Below are 21,931 nucleotides of genomic sequence, written 5' to 3' on the forward strand. Positions count from 1 at the left end.
ATCTGTTCTCCTCTGTCATCAGGGGCAAAGTTACCCCCAGACTGGAATGGAATCTGTCTCTTCAGGAACAGATGGCAAGATGTTCTCCAGGTGTTTCATATTGGACGCATCAATAGGTGCTACATTTGTGAACACCGTGTGCATTAAACAAAACTGTTAGTTTGGAGTATCTAGAACAGTCTTTGGGGGCACCTTAGGTGTATCTACAAGAGCACTTTGGGCCATATTTATACTTTTTGACGCACAACTGCGCCAACGCAGTTGTGCGTCAAAATTTTTAACGCCGGCTAACGCCATTCCAAAGCGCCATGCGGGCGCCTTATTTATGGAATGACGTTAGCCGGCGCAGCTGACTGGTGTGCGTCAAAAAAAATGACCCACACCAGGCTGCGCCGGCGTAGGGGAAAATGGAGTTTGGGCGTCAAAAAATGGGGCAAGTCAGGTCTGAGGCAAAATATTGTCCTCAACCCGATTTGCTCCATTTTTTTTGACTCCCAACCCCCATTGAAATGACTCCTGTCTTAGCACAGACAGGAGTCATGCCCCCTTGCCCAATGGCCATGCCCAGAGGACTTATGTCCCCTGGGCATGGTCATTGGGCATAGTGGCATGTAGGGGGGCCCAAATCAGGCCCCCCTATGCCACAAAAAAATAAAAATAAAAATACTTACCTGAACTTACCTTAAGTTCCCTGGGATGGGTCTCTCCATCCTTGGGCGTCCTCCTGGGGTGGGCAAGGGTGGCAGGGGGTGTCCCTGGGGGCATGGGAGGGCACCTCTGGGCTCCTTCCGAGCCCACACGTCCCTTAACGCCTGCCCTGACCAGGCGTTAAAAAATGACACAAAAGCGGCTGGACGCCATTTTTTTTTACCCGCCCACTCCCGTGCGTCATTTTTGCACGGGAGTTTAAATAAAGCGCACATGCCTTGGAGTAATTTTTTAGACGGGAACGCCTACCTTGCATATCATTAACGCAAGGTAGGTGTCCATGCTAAAAAATGACGCAAACTCCAAGATCTTTGGCGCTAGACAGATCTAACGCCAAAGTATAAATATGGAGTTAGCTTTGCGTCGGATTTGCGTAAAAAAAATGATGCAATTCCGGCGCAAACAGAGTATAAATATGCCCCTTTGTGTTTTAAAGGGGAAGTTGTTCGATTTTTTGGAACTCTACAACTCATAAAGTTAATGGTGCTACCTATGTTGGGTTTCACATTCTTCTGGGTGTCGCACACTTCTAAACAAAACTTTATCTGATGGTCTGTCCTGTGCATGATCAAGTGGTGTACTTTGAGATATGTGTATGGACTCTCTTTTGTTAGGCTGTTCTCACCAGGTCTGGTGAGGGTGTGCGGGTGAAGATGTTCGCACAGCCTCTATGTAACATACCTGTGTGCTCTGCTTCTGTAACACAGAAGAGGTGGTTTATCAACATTGCATTGAGGAATCTTAGCTCCGTCCAAGGCGAGTTCTTGTCTTCTGGGCACGTGTTGAAATTTGATCTGCACCACGTTTGCTTCTTGGAATACAAACTTAATCCAACAATATGTTTTAAATGGTTCATCTCGATCTGCAATAGTTACTGGACTCTCGGAGTGTGAATATGAGAACAAAACAGAGAATGGCCGCTTCTTTTAAATATTCCACATAAAACAGAGGGGCGATTTTATTGATTTTCTTCCTTAATATTTCGCTGACAAGTTCTTATTTTTTTCCTTTTAATCGATTTGTCTATTTTTTTTGGGAGGCGAATACTCTCTCCATTAAACCACGGATAAGTGCACAAAAGTTGAAATGACGATTCAAAATGTTATCAGCAGAATGTGCAGAATTGTGTGGGTCTTTAGACTGCACTGGGATCTGTTCTTTCATGGAAATAAGCCGAATCGATATTGTTAAAATATAATTTTTACTCTGACTGAAGACGGCTGCTGCAAGTATTTTTGAAATCGCAGGTGTTTATAATTACAGACCATGCGTGCGCGTCCCTGCTCAAGTCAATTTCGTCCTCTATTAAGGATACTCTTTTAGCAATACGATTAGCAGCTTGCTTCGCATAGTGTATGTCTTTGTTTAAATGCACTGTTTCCATAATCACTGGTCCCTAGGCTGTTGCAGGAGGAATATTGACAATAAGAACACAAAAAAACAGCAAAATAGTCAATTTGCTTCTCACATTCATTAATTGTTGACACAAACTATTGGCAATTATAACAACTCTGCACAGCAGAGCTGACTGCTGAGAGAGTGATTTGGGGGGTTCATCTTGATTTCCACTGGTGCACGTTTCAACATATGCATTTACTGCGTCTCCAGATTAGCAGCACTGTAGTCCCAGCTCTGCGATTACTAGAGAAGAGTGGCAGTTGCAGTGTGCAAATTGCACCCTTGTTTTCAGTCCTGCAGATTGTTGGTAGTTGAAATCCGCCGGCTTTAATGACTTATTTATGTCTAATAGCACAGCAGAGGAAAGCAAAAGCACAACAACCACAATACGTCATGCAGAGCAAATAACAGGCCGCTCTTTCCAAAGGTTGCTGGCACGGGTACAGAGTGAGAACATCTGGTTGATGAATGAAGGCAAACCCACCATTCAAGCTGCAGAGTATCATAAACCCTCCATCCCTATCCTCGATTAGTGCCCAGTGTCTCGTGTGAGAGCACATCATCCAAAAAGCTTCTACCTCTGTCTCTGACAAGACCCGTTACAGTACTGCCCTTGGCAGGCTTTTTAAATAATTTTTTTGTTTTTTTGCTATGGTGATACTGGTCTCCTTTCTTAGCCAATGGTCATTCTTCCAATCTGTAGCAGCTAAAATGGTTACTGAAAAACTAGATCAGAGACTGAAACTGACTGATTTTTTAGAAATGGATCTCTCTTGTCTACCAAATGACCTTGGCCGGTATCATTAATAGGTATTCACGAACGTGCACTCTTTTGACAATATTGGTTTACTGGCATTAAGATGGGTGTGAGGTTTAGTGGATAACTTGCTGCCTGTTAAATCAAGATACTAAGGCCCTGATTTATACTTTTTGACATTAAACTGCGCTAGAGCAGTTTAGCATCAAGAAGTTTACCACCGGCTAGCGCCATCCCAAGATGCAGCCCGGGCGTCATATTTATGAGATGACGTTAGCCGGTGGTAAGGCCTGGTTAGCGTCGAAATAGTTGACACTAACCAGGTGGGGGAGTCATAGGGAAAACTGGAGGTTGTGCGTCAAAGAATGGCTATAGCCAGGTTAGAGTCAAGAAAATGACTCTAACCTGATTAGCGCTATATTTCAGCACACAACCCCCATGGACATGACTCCTGTCTAAGTAAAGACAGGAGTCATGCCCCACAGCCCAATAGCCATGCCCAGGGGACTTTTGTCCCCTGGGCATGGCCATTGGGCCCAGTGCCATGTAGGGGAGCCCAAGTTAGGCCCCCCTATCGCAATACAAAAAATAATACAAAATACTCACCTCTACTTACCTTTACTTACCTGGGATGGGGTTCCCCCATCCTTAGGTATCTTCCTGGTGTGGGTGTCCATGGGGCCAGGAAAGGGCACCTGTGGGCTCTTTCCATGGTCTCTGACTATGGAAATAGGTCCACAGGTCCCCTAACGCCTGCCCATACCCAGTCGCTATATAATGGCGCTAAGCAAGCTTAGTGCCATTATTTAAGGTCTCCACCCCGTGCATGAATTTAGCACGGGGGATAAATACGGCGCAAGGGCCATAACGTCATTTTCTGCATGGGAACGTCTACCTTGCATCTGATTGAAGCAAGGTGGGTTTCCACGTACAGAAAATGACGTTAACTCCTTAACTTTGGTGCTAGACATGTTTAGCACCAAAGTATTAATATATGGAATTAGGTTTGCACTGAATTAGTGAAAAAAAAAGTAAGCTAATTCGCCGCAAATCGAGTATAAATATGCCGCATAAGCACATATTGATACATTTTTTGCACCGCATTTGCATAATTTCTTTCATGCAAATGCAGCACAACCTTAACTCCATATTTATATTTTGACGTTAGAGTCATCTAACGTCAAAATATTGGAGTTTACACCATTTTTCAGATGCATGACCCTACCTTGTGTCAATGAGTTCCCATCTAAAAAATTGTGCTATCCCTGTAGCCCCATATTTATCCCCAGTGCTAAAATGTCGCACAGGTGGGAGGAGGGCCCAAATAATGGTGCAAAGCTTGCTTTGCACCATTATTTAACACCTGGGTCAGAACAGGCGTTAGGGGACCTGTGGAGCCATTTCCATGGTCAGACACCATGGAATGGGTCCACAGGTGCCCTCTCCAAGCCCCAGGAACACCCCACCCCCACCAGAGGGACACTGGAGGATGGGGGATCCCATCCAAGGTATGTAGGGTAAGTAGAGGTAAGTTTAAAAAAACATTTTTAAAGTGCCTTTGGGATCCCTGAATGGACCCCCCTACATGGCACTGGGTGCAATGGCCATGTCCAGGGGACTATTGTCCCCTGTGCTGGCCATTGGGGGTGGTGGGCATGACTCCTGTCTTTTATATGACAGAAGTCATGTGCTATGGATGGTTTTGTGTCAAAAAATGACGCTAGGCTGGTTAAAAGGCATTTATTTTGCCTCTAACCAGCCTAGCGTCATTTTTTTGGTGCAAAACCCCCTTCTCCCATACCACCACCCCCACCTGGCTACCATTAGTTTTTTTTTACCCTAGCCCACTAGTTGCACCGGCTTGCGGGATTCTATACATTTGGTGCTCGGCTGATACTCTGGAATGACCAAGTCGGCACTATACTTTTTGACGCAAAACTGCGTTTGCTCATTTTTGCGTCAAAAAGTATAAATATGGGACTAAGCCTAAACTTAGGTTTCTCTGTTGGACCTCTGTGCCTGATTAAACGGTGTCATCTTGTGTGATCCATTACATTAGGATTAAACATAGGAGAAGAGAAATAAGACTGTGTTTGTACTAGATTGGTGTGCACCCTTGAATATAGACTCCAGAGTTCTAATGGCACACAATATCAAGGTCAAAATATCAAAAACAAAATATCGACACGTAACATTGTATAGTTTATATATACCTAACTCCACATATATTTACCTACATGATAGGTGGAGTAATGAATAGTAAATCTGTGTCGGGTCGATATTTAGTGGTACAATCTCCTCGATTCATTCTCATTTTGGAATTGAAAGTAGTTAAAAGTGGTGAGACTGAAAATATGGCAATCTTGTAGCTTTCCAACCACCAACCTTCTCCATTACGTCTGTGTGGCTAAAGGTTGTCCAAATGCAAAAAATGTGATTGTTCAGAGCAAGAGCGTATGTATGTATGAATGTAGGAATGTATGTATATGTTACTTCTATAGTGCAAACCTAGACAAAAGGCAGCAGGGTGCTGTGCATGTTCAAAGGCAAGTTTACATTTGTTGAGTAATAGGAGGGTAAGCTACGTGGTGTGGACGATTAGTGCATTGTGATGTTGAAGTGAAACCATTTTAGTGGGCATTTTATTTTAGCAACAAGGCCTGCTGTCTGTTCCTTTTAGCCTAGTAACGTTTTATTTTATTTCTGCTAAATCTATTAAGAATTATCACAATTGTAGTGATGTTTTATTTTCCTTCATCTTGGTGTTCTTTTGCTTAAAAAGGCATTTACATTTCTTAGCATGACATTCTTTGACTCTGTGCTTTATTCAAGGCTTTGACAAGATAGGGTTCTGGCACGAAGTGGAACACTATGGGGGTCATTCTGACCCCGGCGGGTGGCGGTTGCCGCCCGCCTGGCGGGAACCGCCATTTGGCCGCACCGCGGTCAAAAGACCGCTCGTGCCATTACAACTTTTCCACTGGGCCGGCAGGCGCTACCCAGGGTAGCGCCCGCCGGCCCAGCGGGAAGGAGGCCTGCAACACTGAAGCCGGCTCCGAATGGAGCCGGCGGTGTTGCAGGCGTGCGACGGGTGCAGTTGCACCCGTCGCGCTTTTCACTGTCTGCTAGGCAGACAGTGAAAAGCATGCTGGGGCCCTGTTAGGGGGCCCCTAGACACCAGTTACCGCCAGCCTCTTCCTGGCGGTGACAACCGCCAGAAACAGGCTGGCGGTAAGGGGGTCAGAATCCCCATGGCGGCGCTGCTTGCAGCGCCGCCATGGCGGATTCGCCCAGCCGGGGGTAAACCATGGGGAAACCGCCGGCCCCGGTTTTCTGACCGCGGCTTTACCGCTGCGGTCAGAATGGGCAAGGAAGCACCGCCAGCCTGTTGGCGGTGCTTCCGTCATTCGCGGCCCTGGCGGTCTTTGACCGCCAGGGTCGGAATGACCCCCTATGTCTCTAACATTTCACAGGAACATACATATTTTAACATGACACTTTTCTCAGAATACTAGCTGTTATATTATAAAAACATCTCTCTGTCCCCTGCACATTAGAGGGAGGTTCCAGCCAGATGACTATTACTGCATGCTGTTTGAATCAGCTACATCTGCTCGCTGAGACTGCTGGTTCCCTGGTCTATATGGGGAGGGTGTCTCAATACAACAACAGGCTTCTTCAATATCCACAATTCAGCTGATGCTGCCGCACAAATCCAGCAGCCTCATTGGTACAATGACAGCCAACACGCCATGGCGCGACTAATGTTTTGTCAGGAAACTGATTTTCCTGAGGATCTCTGTCTCCCTACGTGCTGAAGGCACCTCAATACTATAAACGGCGATGTCCTTTATGTTGAAGATTTCCTCCTGTTAGATGGGTAGTACCCTTTTGATGCTGTAGTTTGTTCAAGCTTGAACCTTAAAAGGATCATTCCCCATTTGGTGTCCTTATCTCTGAACAGGTACATTTACCATGGCAAACCCTCAACGGGTGCTAATTGCAGTTTACATGTGACCTCCCCTCACTGCTCATTTGTTAATCAATGGCCTTACAGCCCAAAGGGGCCCTGTTACCTTTGTAGCTGAGACTTATCCAGCCTATAGAACACAAATATTTTATTCTTGGGTCAATTTTCCAGCAGTCGATGGGAACACTAATCCCTTTCATCATTATACACCTGCTAATGTTCATGCACAAAACAGAGCACATGTATACTTAGAGATACCTCTATCCTTTCAAGACCACCATAACTGGTTCGACTGCGCCCTACCCCACACAATACTTCATGTTAGGTTAGGTCCTCTGAGTAATGATGGTCCTACCTGGCCCTTATTGGCCACATCCTGATGCAGGTACATTTGCGGTACATGTACGCATCTTGTACATTAAACTTACAGCAATCTATAGACTCTTAGTAAGTCTGTAGTGCACAAATTAAATACTAACCCAGTACTTGGTGTTACAGAGCAACTGCATACAGTCACACCAGACATTAACCCTGCAACTGTACATTGAGTTGTAGGGAAGGTACCCGCCAAACGGGAAGAAATTCTGTTTTGGTTAGCTCAAAAATTAAACAAGCTGGAAGTAGTATTTCCCCATACGGGACCTCAAGATAAACACAGAATTTTCAGTAGGTGCTTGCCATTTGGAATGGGTCCCGCCATACATAACTGCAATACTTGGGGCATGGTATTTGCCACACTCTATACTACCACACATGGTACACCAACACTTGCCAATCTTATGGAAGTGTTAAAACAAACTCAAGATGAATACGGGGCTGCCCCAATCCTCGGTTTGGGGATGGAACTACTGAGCAATTTTGCCACTGTGTCTTCAATAATATTAAGTAATCTTATGGGGAAGCCCTAGCACTAGCAGTGTGCATGTGGCTCTGGGGTGTTCCTGTACAGGATCAAGAACGAGAGCTGCCAGAGATTTTTGCCAAGACCTACTCTAGTATTTGTCAGGATAGTCTGGGAGCCAGACCTAGGAAACCCCAATTACAGGGTAAGTACAATGAGTATTCGACCAAGCAAGGACCTGAGGGTTCTAAAAAATGCTGGGATAAACAAAAACAAACACCTCAAAATAAAAGGGGAGAATCTCTGCATTCAGAGACCCCTTAAAACCACTATAATCTTAGAAATAGAGATAATATAAAAACTCCTGATAGATATCATTATAATGATAAATGCCAATCTCGCTCCTTTCAGGACTCACCGGATAAATGCAGTGAGAGAGTTGGGTGGTCAGAGCAGCAAACTGAGTACATGAAACCAAAAGAGGAGTAGCAACACTCATCAGAAGTTTCTGATAAGAAAGAAGAGAAACTTCACCAACAAAAACCTCAATTGAATAGTAAGAACGTGGCAGCATTTTCTGTTCGCAATGCCACTGAGGACGAGAGCTTTACTGAAGAACAAGGCGTGGGCACTGGCCCTGCTAGACAGCATGACAGAGGTCACAATAGTTCACTGGAATCTTCAAGAGCACCTGGAGTTGAAAGCAACAAGTGACTTTTTACAAGTCGAGACTACTGACAGGCACATCTCTACACCCGAGAGGGTGTATAAACTGAAAATAAAATTAGAAGGAGACATTGAGCACACAATTGATGCTATCTTTTGGGATCCCGTAACTTACATTTATTATATTTTTTGGGCCCAAAAAGATTGGCCACCACAATTTGTCCATAATCTCCCATATGGGGAAGAGGTAATTGAACCATCCTTCTCACCAATAGTTCAGTACAGCTTAGGGAGGCTTGCACTATTGGTTTGGCGCTGGTGCAGGCACTCCCGCTGTATCATAACTAAGTAGGGTGGAATAAAGATTGTTCCTGCATATAATACCACTTCGGTCCCAACCACAACCTGAACACCAATATCCACCAAACATGAAGCTAAAGCACCAGTGAGAGAAATCCTCACACAGTTAAAGTACCAGGGTGTAACTGAACTCTGTGTCTCACCAATGAACAACCTGTTGTTCCCTGTAGCTAAATAGGTGCATTCATATAGAATAGTCTTAGACTACAGACATTTAAATAATCATACACGCACATTTTCCATTCACAATGTACACAGTACTACACTTACTAACAATATAGTGAGCAAAAAATACAAAACAACCTTGGATATTTCCAACAGTTTCTTCTGCGAAAATATAGCACCTGAAAGTAGGGATTTAACAAGTTTTAGTGCTTTAGGCTCACAGAAAAGGTTTTGCAGACTCCCACAGCGGTATAAAAAAGCCCAGGATTGTTTTTAGTACTTGTAACTTCAATTTTACACAACATTGACCCTGAAGCATTGTCCTACGTAGATGATATCTACCTTATGGATCATGATCTTGTTCAACAGATAAGACGGTTGAGGCACATTGTTGTGGGATGTGCCAAATTAGGCTACAAATTTAGTTTAAAAAAACAAAAATAGCCTTTCTTAGTGTCCTATTTTTGGGATACAAATTATCAGACGGAGGCAAGAGCCTAGCTCCCCACTTTCTAGGAAAGTGCGTACAATTGCAACCACTGAACAACATCAAAAAGCCCCAGTCATTCTTTGGCTTTTTAAACTTTGACAAAATTTACATTCCAGATTATGCACAACGGATTTAACCATTATATGATTTAATACATCCTGATTTTCTAAGTAAGTACACAGACAGTCGAACACACACGTTCCTAGAGCATTGCAACTAAACACTTACAAGCACATTTGGTCGTCAGAGTAATCACTGGTGCCATTGGTTTCACCTATGTAATGTTCAATGAGGGTGATATTGCCCCTATAGCATAAAAATCACATCTGTATTCCACAGCTGAATAACGCTTTACTCCCACAGAAAACATTCTGATTGCTGTTCGGATGGATGTCATTAAAGAGAGACCCCTGGCCCAGGGGAAACAAATTATTGTTGTATCTCTGATCCCAGCCCTCAATGCAGCGTTCCTAACACTAAGGCACTACATCCACAATGGATTCAATGTTCCATGTCTCTGACAGCCACTGATGTTGATTATGTTTTTGACCCTAAATTACAAACTGAAGAAGTTCTCCAATATGAACTAGGATACCAAATTCCAGCAAACACTTTGCCTATTGAACAATATCATACAATCATTTGCACTGATGGTTCAGTCCAACCAGCAGTAGGCACTAAACATCAATACTCTGCTGCCTGTGTGGTTGTGAGTGGCTACTTGAAGGATGGTGAATTGAATCCACAACATACCTATACGCAGACCTTAGGGGACAGCACTCCACAATTAGCAGAGCTCAAGGCCCTGTTGATGGTTCTGGAACACACGGATCCAGGAAAATTGACATTAGTAATCTGTCATTTGTATTATTGTGTCCAGTCCTTCAATGAATACCTGCATTACTGGCACCAGAATTGGTTCAGAGATTCAAAGGGCATGTTGGAATACACATTATAGGCAATACCTTGGCTGACAAAGTGGCCAAATCAGCAGTAACTACAGCTTCTGTTGCTGGAATAACTCGTTCATGGAGGAGGTTGGATGATAAAACATTGGCTGCTGTGAAAGCTTCAGCTGAAAGCAAGCCCATGCCAGAGGCATATCCTGCCAAATATTCCTACCATATATCTAGCCTAGACACTGCCCTATTAACAATACCAGGGGTAGGTGATCATGTGATCCCCATGGTGCCCATGCTGGTGTGACGGCTTCTAGTTCATTATTACAATCATGTTACTGGTGGCCAGGTCTATACAAACAGACTAAACAGTATATCCTTTGCTATGACATCTGTTAGCTAATGAAAGGATCCGCTGTCAAATACCCACCGCAGACACCCCTCTTAATTTCCAAAAAACCTCTGCAATGTGTCTACCTGGACCACTGTGGTCCCTTGACACCTGATAGTGCATACAAATACACCTTAGTCGCTGTTGATTCATGCTCCAGATTTCTTTTGGTATGGCCACAATGCTCAGCTGATGCTTGAACTGTTATTAAAGATTTGCAAGACTTGATCAGCACATTTGCAGTTGCGGCTTTCCACTTGGACCAGGACCCTGCTTTCGCCTCAAGGGAATTCAGGGACACAATGGCTCTGTTAGGGGTCCAGCTTCACTATTCGTCACCATAGCATCCTGAGGGAATTAGTGTTGTGGAGTGAAGAAATCGAGACTTAAAGCAATCCTTAACAGTGAGAGTATTAGGCATGGTTTGTAGTTGGCTTAATCACTGGTATGGACTCAAGAGAGCACTTAATAATCTGCCCAGAAGGTCCATGGAAGGGCATACCCTATATAAAGTCCTGTCTGGGCACAAATGTATGTTCCCGATCTTGATGGTCCTGGTGTGGAGGCGGTAGATACACCTTTTGTCATAAATGAACATGTCACTGTCTTGCAGGACTTACAACAGTTCTTTGATGACAACACATCTGCCAGTACTGCCTCCTTGGGAACAAGAGATGCACAAAAACACCTACTGGCTGGATTCCAAAAGTTGGGGATCTAGTGTGTGAAAAGATTGCTGTGAAAAAGGAGTTAGATCCTTCTTAAAGTATACCAGATCTGTTATTCTATCACGGCTGCCTGGTGCTAAGGAAAACCACTTTGTTTCCATTGAGAATATCAAGTTACACCAGGTGGTTGATCCTACACAGCAGATCTAGAGGACTATTGAGTAGTCCCCGACTCCCTCTCACTATAGACCAGGATGTTCCTCTACAGGTTTTGAGTAGCAGCAGTGACACTGCCCCGAGCTTGGGGAGGGTGGAAGATGATCTTTGATTAGTGCCACAAACTTCTTCTACAAAACGAAACGTTAACAACAATGAGCAATTGTTCTCAAATTTAACTCAAATTGATGGAATCCTCTACTATAAACCATCAAGAACACTAAAAGCTCTATTGTTCCAAAAACATGTGGCACTGACATCTGCATGTAAGACCTATGTGCTCCAATTGGTGAGGTTATCTGCAGAGATACAGTCCCTTTTAAATACAAACCTTCTGAGACATATTGGTGCACTCAAGGAATGGATTTGTAACATGTCCAGTTCTATAGGGATTGTACATTTCTTTAAGGTTGTTGATTCTAGTTTTGTCAGCACCTTCACCTCTAGATTTGGCATAATACCTTCATAATACCTTCAGCCATACACTCAATATTCTTGTTATTTTCAGGAGGTTTGTTGTAGGCCTGGCGCTGTGCCCAAATCCACACCATGGTCGGCCGAATCGGCCAGGTCCTGAGCTCAACCCCACACCGCACACAGTTGAAGACCAAACACTGCAGTGGCATTGGACGTCCAACCCCACACCACGTCCGGTAATGGTCATCATACTTTACATTAAAAAAATAGAAATTCACTAAAAAAAACAAAGATTAAAGTGACATTATAGTTGCAAATTGTAATAATAACTTACTTTATATTTAAACAAAATCTTAGGAATTCCCTGGAAAAAAAGGTTAAAGGGACATTATAGTTAATTGACAATTCAGTTAAAACATACCATTTTATGGAACAAAACCACTTAAATCCACCAGTTATAGTTATCTCAAAAGACTATAACTCGTGCCCTTAAGTAGCTATAACGCATGCCCAGGACATGCACTTCTATTTACCTCAAATATCACATAATTTATGACATATTCTGTGACATCATTGATAACATCAGTACAATATCTGAAATCATTGATGATAACACTCTGCATTGCGGGCGCGCAAGTTTCAGTTACTTTAGTATACAAAAAAGTGATGGATAGAATGCTTGAATTAATCTCAGCCACTGGTAATCACTGGGGCCAGATCCCAGTCCAATGTTATTTTGAAATTCATGCCACCTCAGTTTGGACCAAACCATATGCAAATCAGTCATGACCCTGCTCCAATGCGAACAGTCCAACCCGAACTGCTAGGTCCATCCTACTGATGGCACCGCACTCAAGTATACAAAAGAGTGATGGATAGAATGGTTGAAATAATCTCATCCACTAATAATTAGTCAGGCTGCATTCCTGTCCATTGTTACTTTGCACACCATACTACATCAGTTTGAACCGAGTCATATGCAAATCAATCTTGACCATGCTCCAAAGGGAACAGTCCAGCCTGGACTGCCAGGCCAGGACCTACCTGAACCAGCACACAAGCAACCCAGGACCGTTTTTGCCCTCATTAAGGCTCATTAACCTTTTTTGTATACTTTAGTGTGTCACCCTGAGTGGGACAAGTATAACCAGGAGTAGGTTCCACACACCCAGCTGATGAATCCTAATTCAAAAGGGTGGTGCGCTGTCTGTACACCCCCTGAGGACAGTCTGTTGGAAGGTCCAAAGTGGTTCCATGGACCTCTCAGACATCCCTGCTGGCAGGTGCAGTCACTCACTGCACCCGCCTGAAGGGAGATCTCTATCCCCTCTTCAAAGTGAAGGCAGGTTGCTGCCTGCATTGTGAACACTGAGCTTTAAAGCAATCGCTCCGTACTTCATTGAAGGTGTTGCCCCCAGGGCGGCGCATTCATTTTAAAAGGGCACATTGTCCCTGTTTGCCTCCGGTGCACCTGTTTAAAGATGCACCATGGCACAAATAAAGACAGTGTGCCCTACCAATAATATGGGCCCTAGCAGGTTAATTTCTATTGAGGCAGCTAAAGGGATCCACGCCACTAGGTGGCTACATATTATGGAGCTTCTATGTAAAGTTACCTGTCTCTTGTTTCAGAGAACATGTTTTCTATTTAAAATTAGGATTGGGGACCTGAATGAAGTTTTATTTTTCACCTAGGACCTGCAAAGGCTGCAGGCACTCCTGGCGTTAGGGAGGTGAAATAAAGGGACATGAGGAGGAAGCAAAACTAGGCAGCCTTGGTATTCAGCTACCAAAGAATTCGGATGCATATTTCTGCTAGTCTGTTGATCCTCTCCTCTAAAGACGGAATTTCCATAAAGCTTTTGCTCAATTATCAACTTCTTTTGCTGTGCAATTACGGCATGTGTGGATGTTTTTCAAAAACAAACAGCGTCTTGACTGGCAGAAGTATGCATTAAATTATTGCCGGCTCAGGAAACATTTTGTACAAGTGAGGCCATCAAGCGAATGTCAAAAATGTAATTACCTTTCGCTACAGTTTAAAATCTTGTAGAACACATTTAATGGCAGAAGTATTACGCACCCTTACAAAGTATTCCCAAATTGGCAGAAAGGAAAGCTCTATGAGTGACAGCGGTGTTCCCCACAATAAAGCCAGGCTACAATAAAGTGTTAGCTGTGTCATATTTAGCAATGCCTAAACCCAACACTTAATAGACAGCAACTTCCTGTGAAGTGTCTTCCAGTGGTCGTTACTTCTGGGCAGAAACAAGAAGTGACCTGGTAGTAGATTTGGGGTCAGATTTACCAATAATCCGATCCGAAGAATCCGTTGCTTTAAGTGAATGAGAAAGTACTGTGCTGCATTGTATTTACAGTGTCTGAACTCCTGATTACATCGTCGGCCATTTAAGCGCCAATGCCTTGCAACGTAGTGCAAAGGCCATTGAGCAGTGTCTTGTGTAAGAATTGTGCTAAAGGTACTTCCAGTGTAAAGTTCTTGGTGCGTTTCGTCTGAAAATTACACATTAAGGGTCATATTTATACTTGTTTTGAGCTGAATTTGCATCATTTTTTTCAATGCAAATTCGGTGCAAAACTAATTCCATAGTTATACAAGTTATGGAGTTAAAGTCATTTTTGGGACGTGGAAACCTACTTTGCATCAATGAGATGCAAGGTAGGCGTTCCCGTGCGCAAAATGACTCTATGGCCTTAGTGACATATTTATCCCCCCGTTCTAAAATCACACACGGGGGAGAAGGGGTCAAAAAATTATGCCAAGTTTGCTTTGCACCATTATTTAATGCCGGGTTCAGGGCAGGTGTTAGGGGACCTGTGGGCATGTTTCCATGGTCAGAGACCATGGAAAGAGCCCACAGGTGCCCTTCCCTTGCCCCAGGGACACCCCCACCGACACCAGAGGGACACCGGAGGATGGAGGACCCATCCCAGGTAGGTCCAGGAAGTATATTTTTTATTATTTTTTCCCCTCTTAGGAGCCCTAAACTGGGGCCCCCTGCATCGCACTGGCCCCAATGGCCATGCCCAGCGGACATTTGTCCCCTGGGCACAGCCATTGGGGTAGTAGGCATGGCTCCTGTCTCTACTAAGACAGGAGCCATGTCCATGGGGGTTGTGCATCAGGAAATGGCTTTACACTGCTTACAGGCAATTTTTTTGCCTGTAAGCAGTGTAGCGCCATTATTTGGTTCCCCCTACGCCTCCCCCACCCGGTTAGCGTTATTTATAATGACGCTAACTGGGCATTACTGCGGGCTAGTGCCATTCCTTAAATATGGCATCCGACCGGCGTCCAGGAATGGCGCTAGCCGGCGCTATACTTTTACACGCAAAACTACGCTAACGCAGTTTTGCATGTAAAAGTATAAATCAGGGCCAAAGGCCCACATTTATGAATTTTGCTGCAAAACTGCACTAATTCTGTGGACCCTCACTGAATCATTATTGGAATCCAGGGACCCCTCACTGACTCATTATTGGAAGTTGGACGCCCCTGCCTAAGCAATTTCCATTATTTGAACCTTACAATAATGCACAAATATACAGCACCAAGTACACAAATATCGTTCAAACATTGAGGTATTTTGTGTAATTCACAATCAAATTTAGAAAAAGGCTGCACATTTACATTTTTGCTTCTTTATCAGTACACACTTTTGTTATTTTCATTGATTCCTTTTATTTTTATTTAATTTTGTAAAACAGTTGCACATACCCTGAGTAGGCCTCGGGGACCCCCAGGGCTCTTGGGCCACGAGTTAAGAATCACTGCTCTAGAAGACATCCATTGTACCACATGGGTTGTAGCTGGCTTCTACATGAAAAGCTTCCTTTTACTGGTGGTCTAAAAATGTTATTCCAAAACTGCAAAAACAATGGCGCACGTAACTTAGGTAACTATAGCACAATTTAACAAATGCTGAAAAAGGCACAGAAATATACTCAGTACTAATGAAATAGGACTCAAAATTATTAGGGTTTATAGTACAGGGAACGCTGTCTTAAGGATTCCACATATTTCCCAGCTGCTGATAGCCTCTGGGAGACTTATATTTCAATTTAGGGAGATGCATTAGCATGCAGTTGTGGACTATGGATACTATTACAATATACACTTGACGTTCTGCCGAGTGCAAAAAAAGGTGTCGTTTTCCACTGGAATATGAAACTAACACATCGACTGATGTCACCGAAACTGTATGACTTTGGCGTGCACTCAAATGTTTATATTTCACTCATTTTATACAATGTGAACATAGTTTGAATCCAAGTCCAGTTAAATCAAGCATTTTTAATCAATTTGACATTCTAGGTCAATTTTTAATCCTCGTTAGATCAACAAATATTAAGGATAAACTGTGCTTAGAATCCACACATCCCATCATGCACTTTTAGTTGGACCCTAATAAAATTAATACAGGAGTACCAGTTTACGTAATTTTATAAGACTTTGTGAATAAGGCCTGAAGCGCAAAACTCCTTATTAGTAAAAGTGCCAAGGGGCACAGTCCTTTCTGGTTGTGCTATTTATATGTAAATATGACCTACATTTCCCCATTTTTGTTGTTTTGATGCTATTTCACAAAGGCATGTAAGAGAAGGTAAAAGAGAACTACAGGTGGACTCCGACGCATGTCTTTGAGAATTGGCTCCTTTGTGATTTAACAAACCCTAATTTAAGGACAACCTTTCCTACGATAGCAAAAACAGAACAAAACCTTTCTCTACGTTCTACTCAGTTTGCATTAGTAATGATGAAAGCTGCACAGGCCAGAAAGAACATGCATGGCCGACTGGAATCAGTGCTACTGCCAGGACAAGAGAGGACACCAGCTCTGGAGCAGATCTGAGTGAAGTGAGTTCTCATTACTTTTGGAAAACGAAATAGACTGTGAGCTAGCAGCAGTGCTGAAAATACAGAGAATGTACACACAGTGGGTAGTGACAGAAGGTGGGTGTAGACACGAGAGGCGGCGACAAGGATGGCAGCACTATGAGGATCAGAGTGTATGTAAGATAGCTGAGGTGGTAAATGCATTTGCTACTTCATTGACTAGTAACAGTATGAATTATCACAAAATAGCTCAGAAAGTCTGGTGCTATGCATACCATATAAACGTAGCCTGTAGGAGAGCTCAGTGGGGTAATGCTGTGGTTACAGAGAACCTTTAGTTATATCTGTGTCGCAAGTCTCAATCCTATCAGGACAGGTCAATTAACTATTCATCCACTAGCTCTGTCTATCCTACAAGGAATATGTTTGAATCCCTGAAGGTTTTGATTCAATCTTTCATTTTCGAAGGTTGATAAAATCGATTCCAATTGATAGTAATATACAATTATTTTTGAGCGACTAAATACGTCAGTTTCTATGATAGGCTCTATATATGGAAGTTATTAGTGTGAGCTTAGACACATAGAAAGACATAGTTAGCATTTATATAGAGTAAACATAAATCTACTTATCTTGCATGAGCCCAGAGCTCAGGAAAGCCAAAGACTCTTTACAAGCACATTCTGTCTCCTAGCAACTCATTAATATACACAGCAGGGGGGTTATGGTTCAGTTGATGCGCTGCTAGTCATGGCAGCGAGGGTCCAGACGTGCTGCATTTGACCGCCAGCAGTTTCATGCCCAGGTACCACCTAGACAAAAGGAACTAGATTGTCCATAAAGGCAGGCATAACTAACTGGAAAAGAGCCCCTAGCTATTCCCCGTGTCGACGCACACTAGATTTGCATCAACACTGCACACCTCACAGGCATGCAGGAGGGGCCATTCACAGGGGCCTGTCCGGAGCAGGGACCTGCTTCAAGAGTAGATACTGGAACCAGACTCGTGACAGCTCCCACTCAGTTACTGCTGTGACTAGATATGGCAGATGAAAACAAGCAATAGGGGCAGATGAGGAAACAGAAACAAAGTGCAGGTTACGGGTGTAAAAACTGTTTATAGGCTTTAGAGTAGCTTCCCTTTTTAAACAAAAGGAGTAGAGAACATTTGTCAAAATAGTCATTTCTCAATTGGGAATTTTATTGAGAAACCGTCTGTCAGAGGGACTAATCACACTAAACCTCTTTAGAGTTCCATATATCCGCCTTCTCATGTGGCCACACATCACATACTAATTCCCAGCTTGACTTGTAGGTTCTGACTCCTTTCTCTGACCATCATATATCATTTGTTTTATTTGTTTAAATACATTTCAAGTATGTGGCCTACCTCAGTAGGGCATCTGCATTGTTCTTGCATGGCGCAAGGTGATGAAGGACAATGAAAATGATCATTAATATTTACAAAGCCATTCAATAGGCAATTTGCGCTGCCTTGCCTGACTTTGCAAAGAAATAGAAACAACTCAATGAATTGTACTGCATTGCATTACATTTCAAAGTGGTAGGCATTCTGTGGGTGGAGCATAAGTGTTCCAGTACATCCACCTATGGAATTTGACACAAATCCCGATTTAATAACTACAACAAACTGCGATTTCACCAAAACCCTGTGCTACCACAGAGAGGGGTAATAAGGAACAGGGGTGTACTGGGACAGAATATAGGCTGGGGCACCAAAATAAAAGTGGCCCCCCATTTGTGAAATAGATAGTAAAAAATGTAGCCCATGTTAGTAAACTGGGACAGTTTTGAACTTGTAAAGACATGCTGTATATGTATTTTGCAAAGTATGGAAGACTACATGGATTTGCGCTTGCTGCAGGCAATGTTTGTTTTAGTATCAGGGAAATCAAGAGTAAAACCAGCCCAGTAGACCATGAAAAAGGCCCACAAGGTGCCAAAAAATAGCCACTCATTGATCTTTCAGACCAGCTCATCGAGCACTGTCTGATTGCCCTGTAGGCCAGTCCAACCCTGACGAGGAGAAATAATCTTCATTTTTCCTCGTCACTTTCTCTTTCTATGCGTGTTGCATTCTGCATCATGCATTGAAAGAGGAAATTACCTCTAAAGATCATTTTTGTTTGGGAAGATACCCCTTCCTGCACAAAAAACAATCCTGCCTGTAACACAGGCGACCCTGCACCATGGTGCAAGGGTGGCTGCTTTGGCGCGAGGTACCACATAGTGTGTGAGTGATAGGAGGGGGCAAACGAGAACCATATCTTAGTATGTATGCCAAATCCTGCTCTCTCTATTTCACGCAACACATCATAGCAATGTTGCTTGCTTGCCTGCGTTTCATGAAAAAAATATAAAAAATGTCCCTAGATTATGTTCCCTTAAAAAACTTAGCTCATCTGTATTCTTCCATCTTTGCACGGACTAGACTAACAAGGCTGGGGTGAACAGTTACAGTGTGAGCAGCAGAACAATACAGATCGGTGGCAGTCACAATGGGAGTTAGTGCATTATGTCAGTTATGTCAAAAGTTGAGCTCTGTACGAAGGCATAAATTGGATGTATCCTTTCTATTGTACACTTCATGACATCTAGACTTTCCCATACTCATCTTCTCTGACAGTATTTCTTAAAATTGGAGAAAAGGTCACTGTCACATTTGTCTTGCATTGCTGACAAGTTTTATACAGGCTTTTGGACTTACAGATACTTTTTGGATGAGCTGTTGAAGATCTTCATGCCCATGTTTCTCAGCAAGACTTGCTGGGTCATCTCCATCCCCGTTGATCATCCTGGCAGCACGAACTGCCCCAGGACACTGTGTTAAAAGAGTTGTTAGGTTCTTGAAGCCAAATTTGGCCGCACAGTGAAGCAGAGTCGGATATTCCCCAGACTGGCAAACTGCAAAGATAAAGACGAGGTACATGTAAAATACAGAAAATCATGTCCCTCATGTCATGACCTTTAAAATATGCACCCTATTCAAAATTTCAAACTTAGTTCATTTGAGCTTCATTTAGTTCAATTTAATTAGTTTAGTGTGTGTTAATTTAGTTTAAATTAGTTGGCTAGACTTTATATTGCATTAGTACCAGTAGTGTATGGGGGAAGTACATTTATCTGAAGATGATAGAAACTCTTAGTGGAAATTCTCTTGACATATGATGTCTGCATTCTTGGCAAATGATTACATTTTTCTGGAATTCCATGGCGGCCCCCCCCGCATATGACTGCACCCCACATACAGTGGTAGTACCACATAAACAAGGTGCACTGATTATACCTCAAAAAGGATAACATTCAATAATAACATTTCATAACTTATTTCTAGATTTTAGGGAAAGACACCAAAGTCATAGGGGTGAAAGGTTGCATAATGTAGTAAACCTTCTATATAAACATTAAATGAGGTCTACACCTTAAACTAGAAAAAATATCACAAAAATATTTTGTTAAACAGCCATATAGTTTTAAAAAAAAAGACAAAAAAAAGAATGGCTATAATTCAGATCCATTAACTGTAGATACACTAATGTCATCTCATTGTTCTGCATTAATCATTCACTTTGCATAATGCATGCCTATAATAGGGCTTAGCGTGCCACATGGAGTGTTAATACATGCACATTCTAATCTCAAGCCTGTCCAGTTCATAGAAGGAAGCAGACACATTCAAAGACTTATTTATGCACCCAATTGGGCGAATTTGTCGACATTGCCAAACATCTGCTAATTGACGGTCTTGTTCATGAGCACAATAATGTACTCAGTGTAACAGAACTAATCATGAATACGCAACAATTTCACATTTGATCTCCCAAAATTAGAGAGGCTTTTGATCCAAAGTGGGTAGTTGGTCCCAGGAAATCTATACACCAAATATCAATAGCGTTTGGGTGGCAATAGTATTCACTTAAGAAACAAATAAATAGATTTCATGCCATTCACGTGGTTTCCAAACTATAGTTAAAACCATAATACCAATTAGGTTTTTGCCTGTGTATCCATGAAAGAATTCCCAATTGATAGATATTCTGATTGGGTAAACTGACTATATTGGGCAGTCGGAGTCCTTCCAGGCCAATTAGGCCCAGTTCAGTTCTCTCCTGGCATTTTCAAGCCGTCCAATGATAGTACTCTCTGGCAAATTATTGGTGAACCTTGTGCATATGATGGCAGTAAATTACACATGCACATTTTGCATTGCACATGTTGCTAGTACATTTGGAACATGATGACTGCACAATGGGCTTATCTTGCAGCACCAATGGCATATGAGTGCAGCCCCTTCCTATTAGTGGCAGGACACAAGCACATTCAGCAAAATAAGGCCCAGATTTATACTTTTTGACGCAAAACTGCACAAACGCAGCTTTGCATCAAAAAGTATAGCTCCGGCTTGCGCCATTCCACAGCACCAGCCGGGTGCCATATTTAAGGAATGGCGCTGAGGGTGGGCTAACGTTTTGGAAAATTATGTTAGCCGGGTGGGGGTGGGGGTGCGGTATGGGGGAAGGGGGTTTTGCACCAAAAAAATGACGTTAGGCTGGTTAGAGTAAAAAAAAATTACCCTAACCAGCCTAGTGTCATTTCTTGATGCAAAACCTACCATACCACATGATTCCTGTCTTAGAAAAGACAGAGGTCATGCCCACCACCCCAATGGTCAGCACAGGGGACAAGGGTCCCATGGGCATGGTCATTGTACCCAGTGTCATATAGGGGGCCCATTTCAGGGCACCTAATGGCAGTTAAAATAAAAATACTTACCTCTACATACCTTGGATGGGGTCCCCCATCCTCTGATGTGGGTTGGGGTGTCCCTGGTGCCTGGGGAGGTCAGCTGAGGACTCATTCCATGGTGTTCCACCATGGAAATGGGCCCACAAGTCCCCTAACGCGTACCCTGACACAGGCATTAAATAATGGCTCTAAGCAAGCTTAGCGCCATTATTTAGGCCCGCCTCTTTCCCGTGCACCATTTTTGCATGGGAGGATAAATGAGGCGCTGGGGCTTTAGAGTCATTTTTTGCCCGGGAACGCCTACCTTGCATCTCATTGACCCAAGGTAGTTTCCCGCTAGCAAAAAATGACTTTAACTCC

At 43.1% G+C, this 21,931-nt stretch overlaps 1 protein-coding gene across 1 annotated transcript in view; it reads right to left on the reverse strand.

The window, feature by feature from the left end:
* Nucleotides 1-21,931, reverse strand: part of BANK1 (B cell scaffold protein with ankyrin repeats 1) — a 2,047,355-nt gene that overhangs the window by 865,881 nt on the left and 1,159,543 nt on the right. Inside the window, exon 7 of the mRNA XM_069230214.1 lies at nt 19,533-19,729. Within this exon, the coding sequence (XP_069086315.1) occupies nt 19,533-19,729 (197 nt within the window). The remainder of the gene's footprint in view (nt 1-19,532; nt 19,730-21,931) is intronic.

The sequence above is a fragment of the Pleurodeles waltl genome, chromosome 1_1, assembly GCF_031143425.1.
Source record: "Pleurodeles waltl isolate 20211129_DDA chromosome 1_1, aPleWal1.hap1.20221129, whole genome shotgun sequence".
NCBI classification, from domain to species: Eukaryota; Metazoa; Chordata; class Amphibia; order Caudata; family Salamandridae; genus Pleurodeles; species Pleurodeles waltl.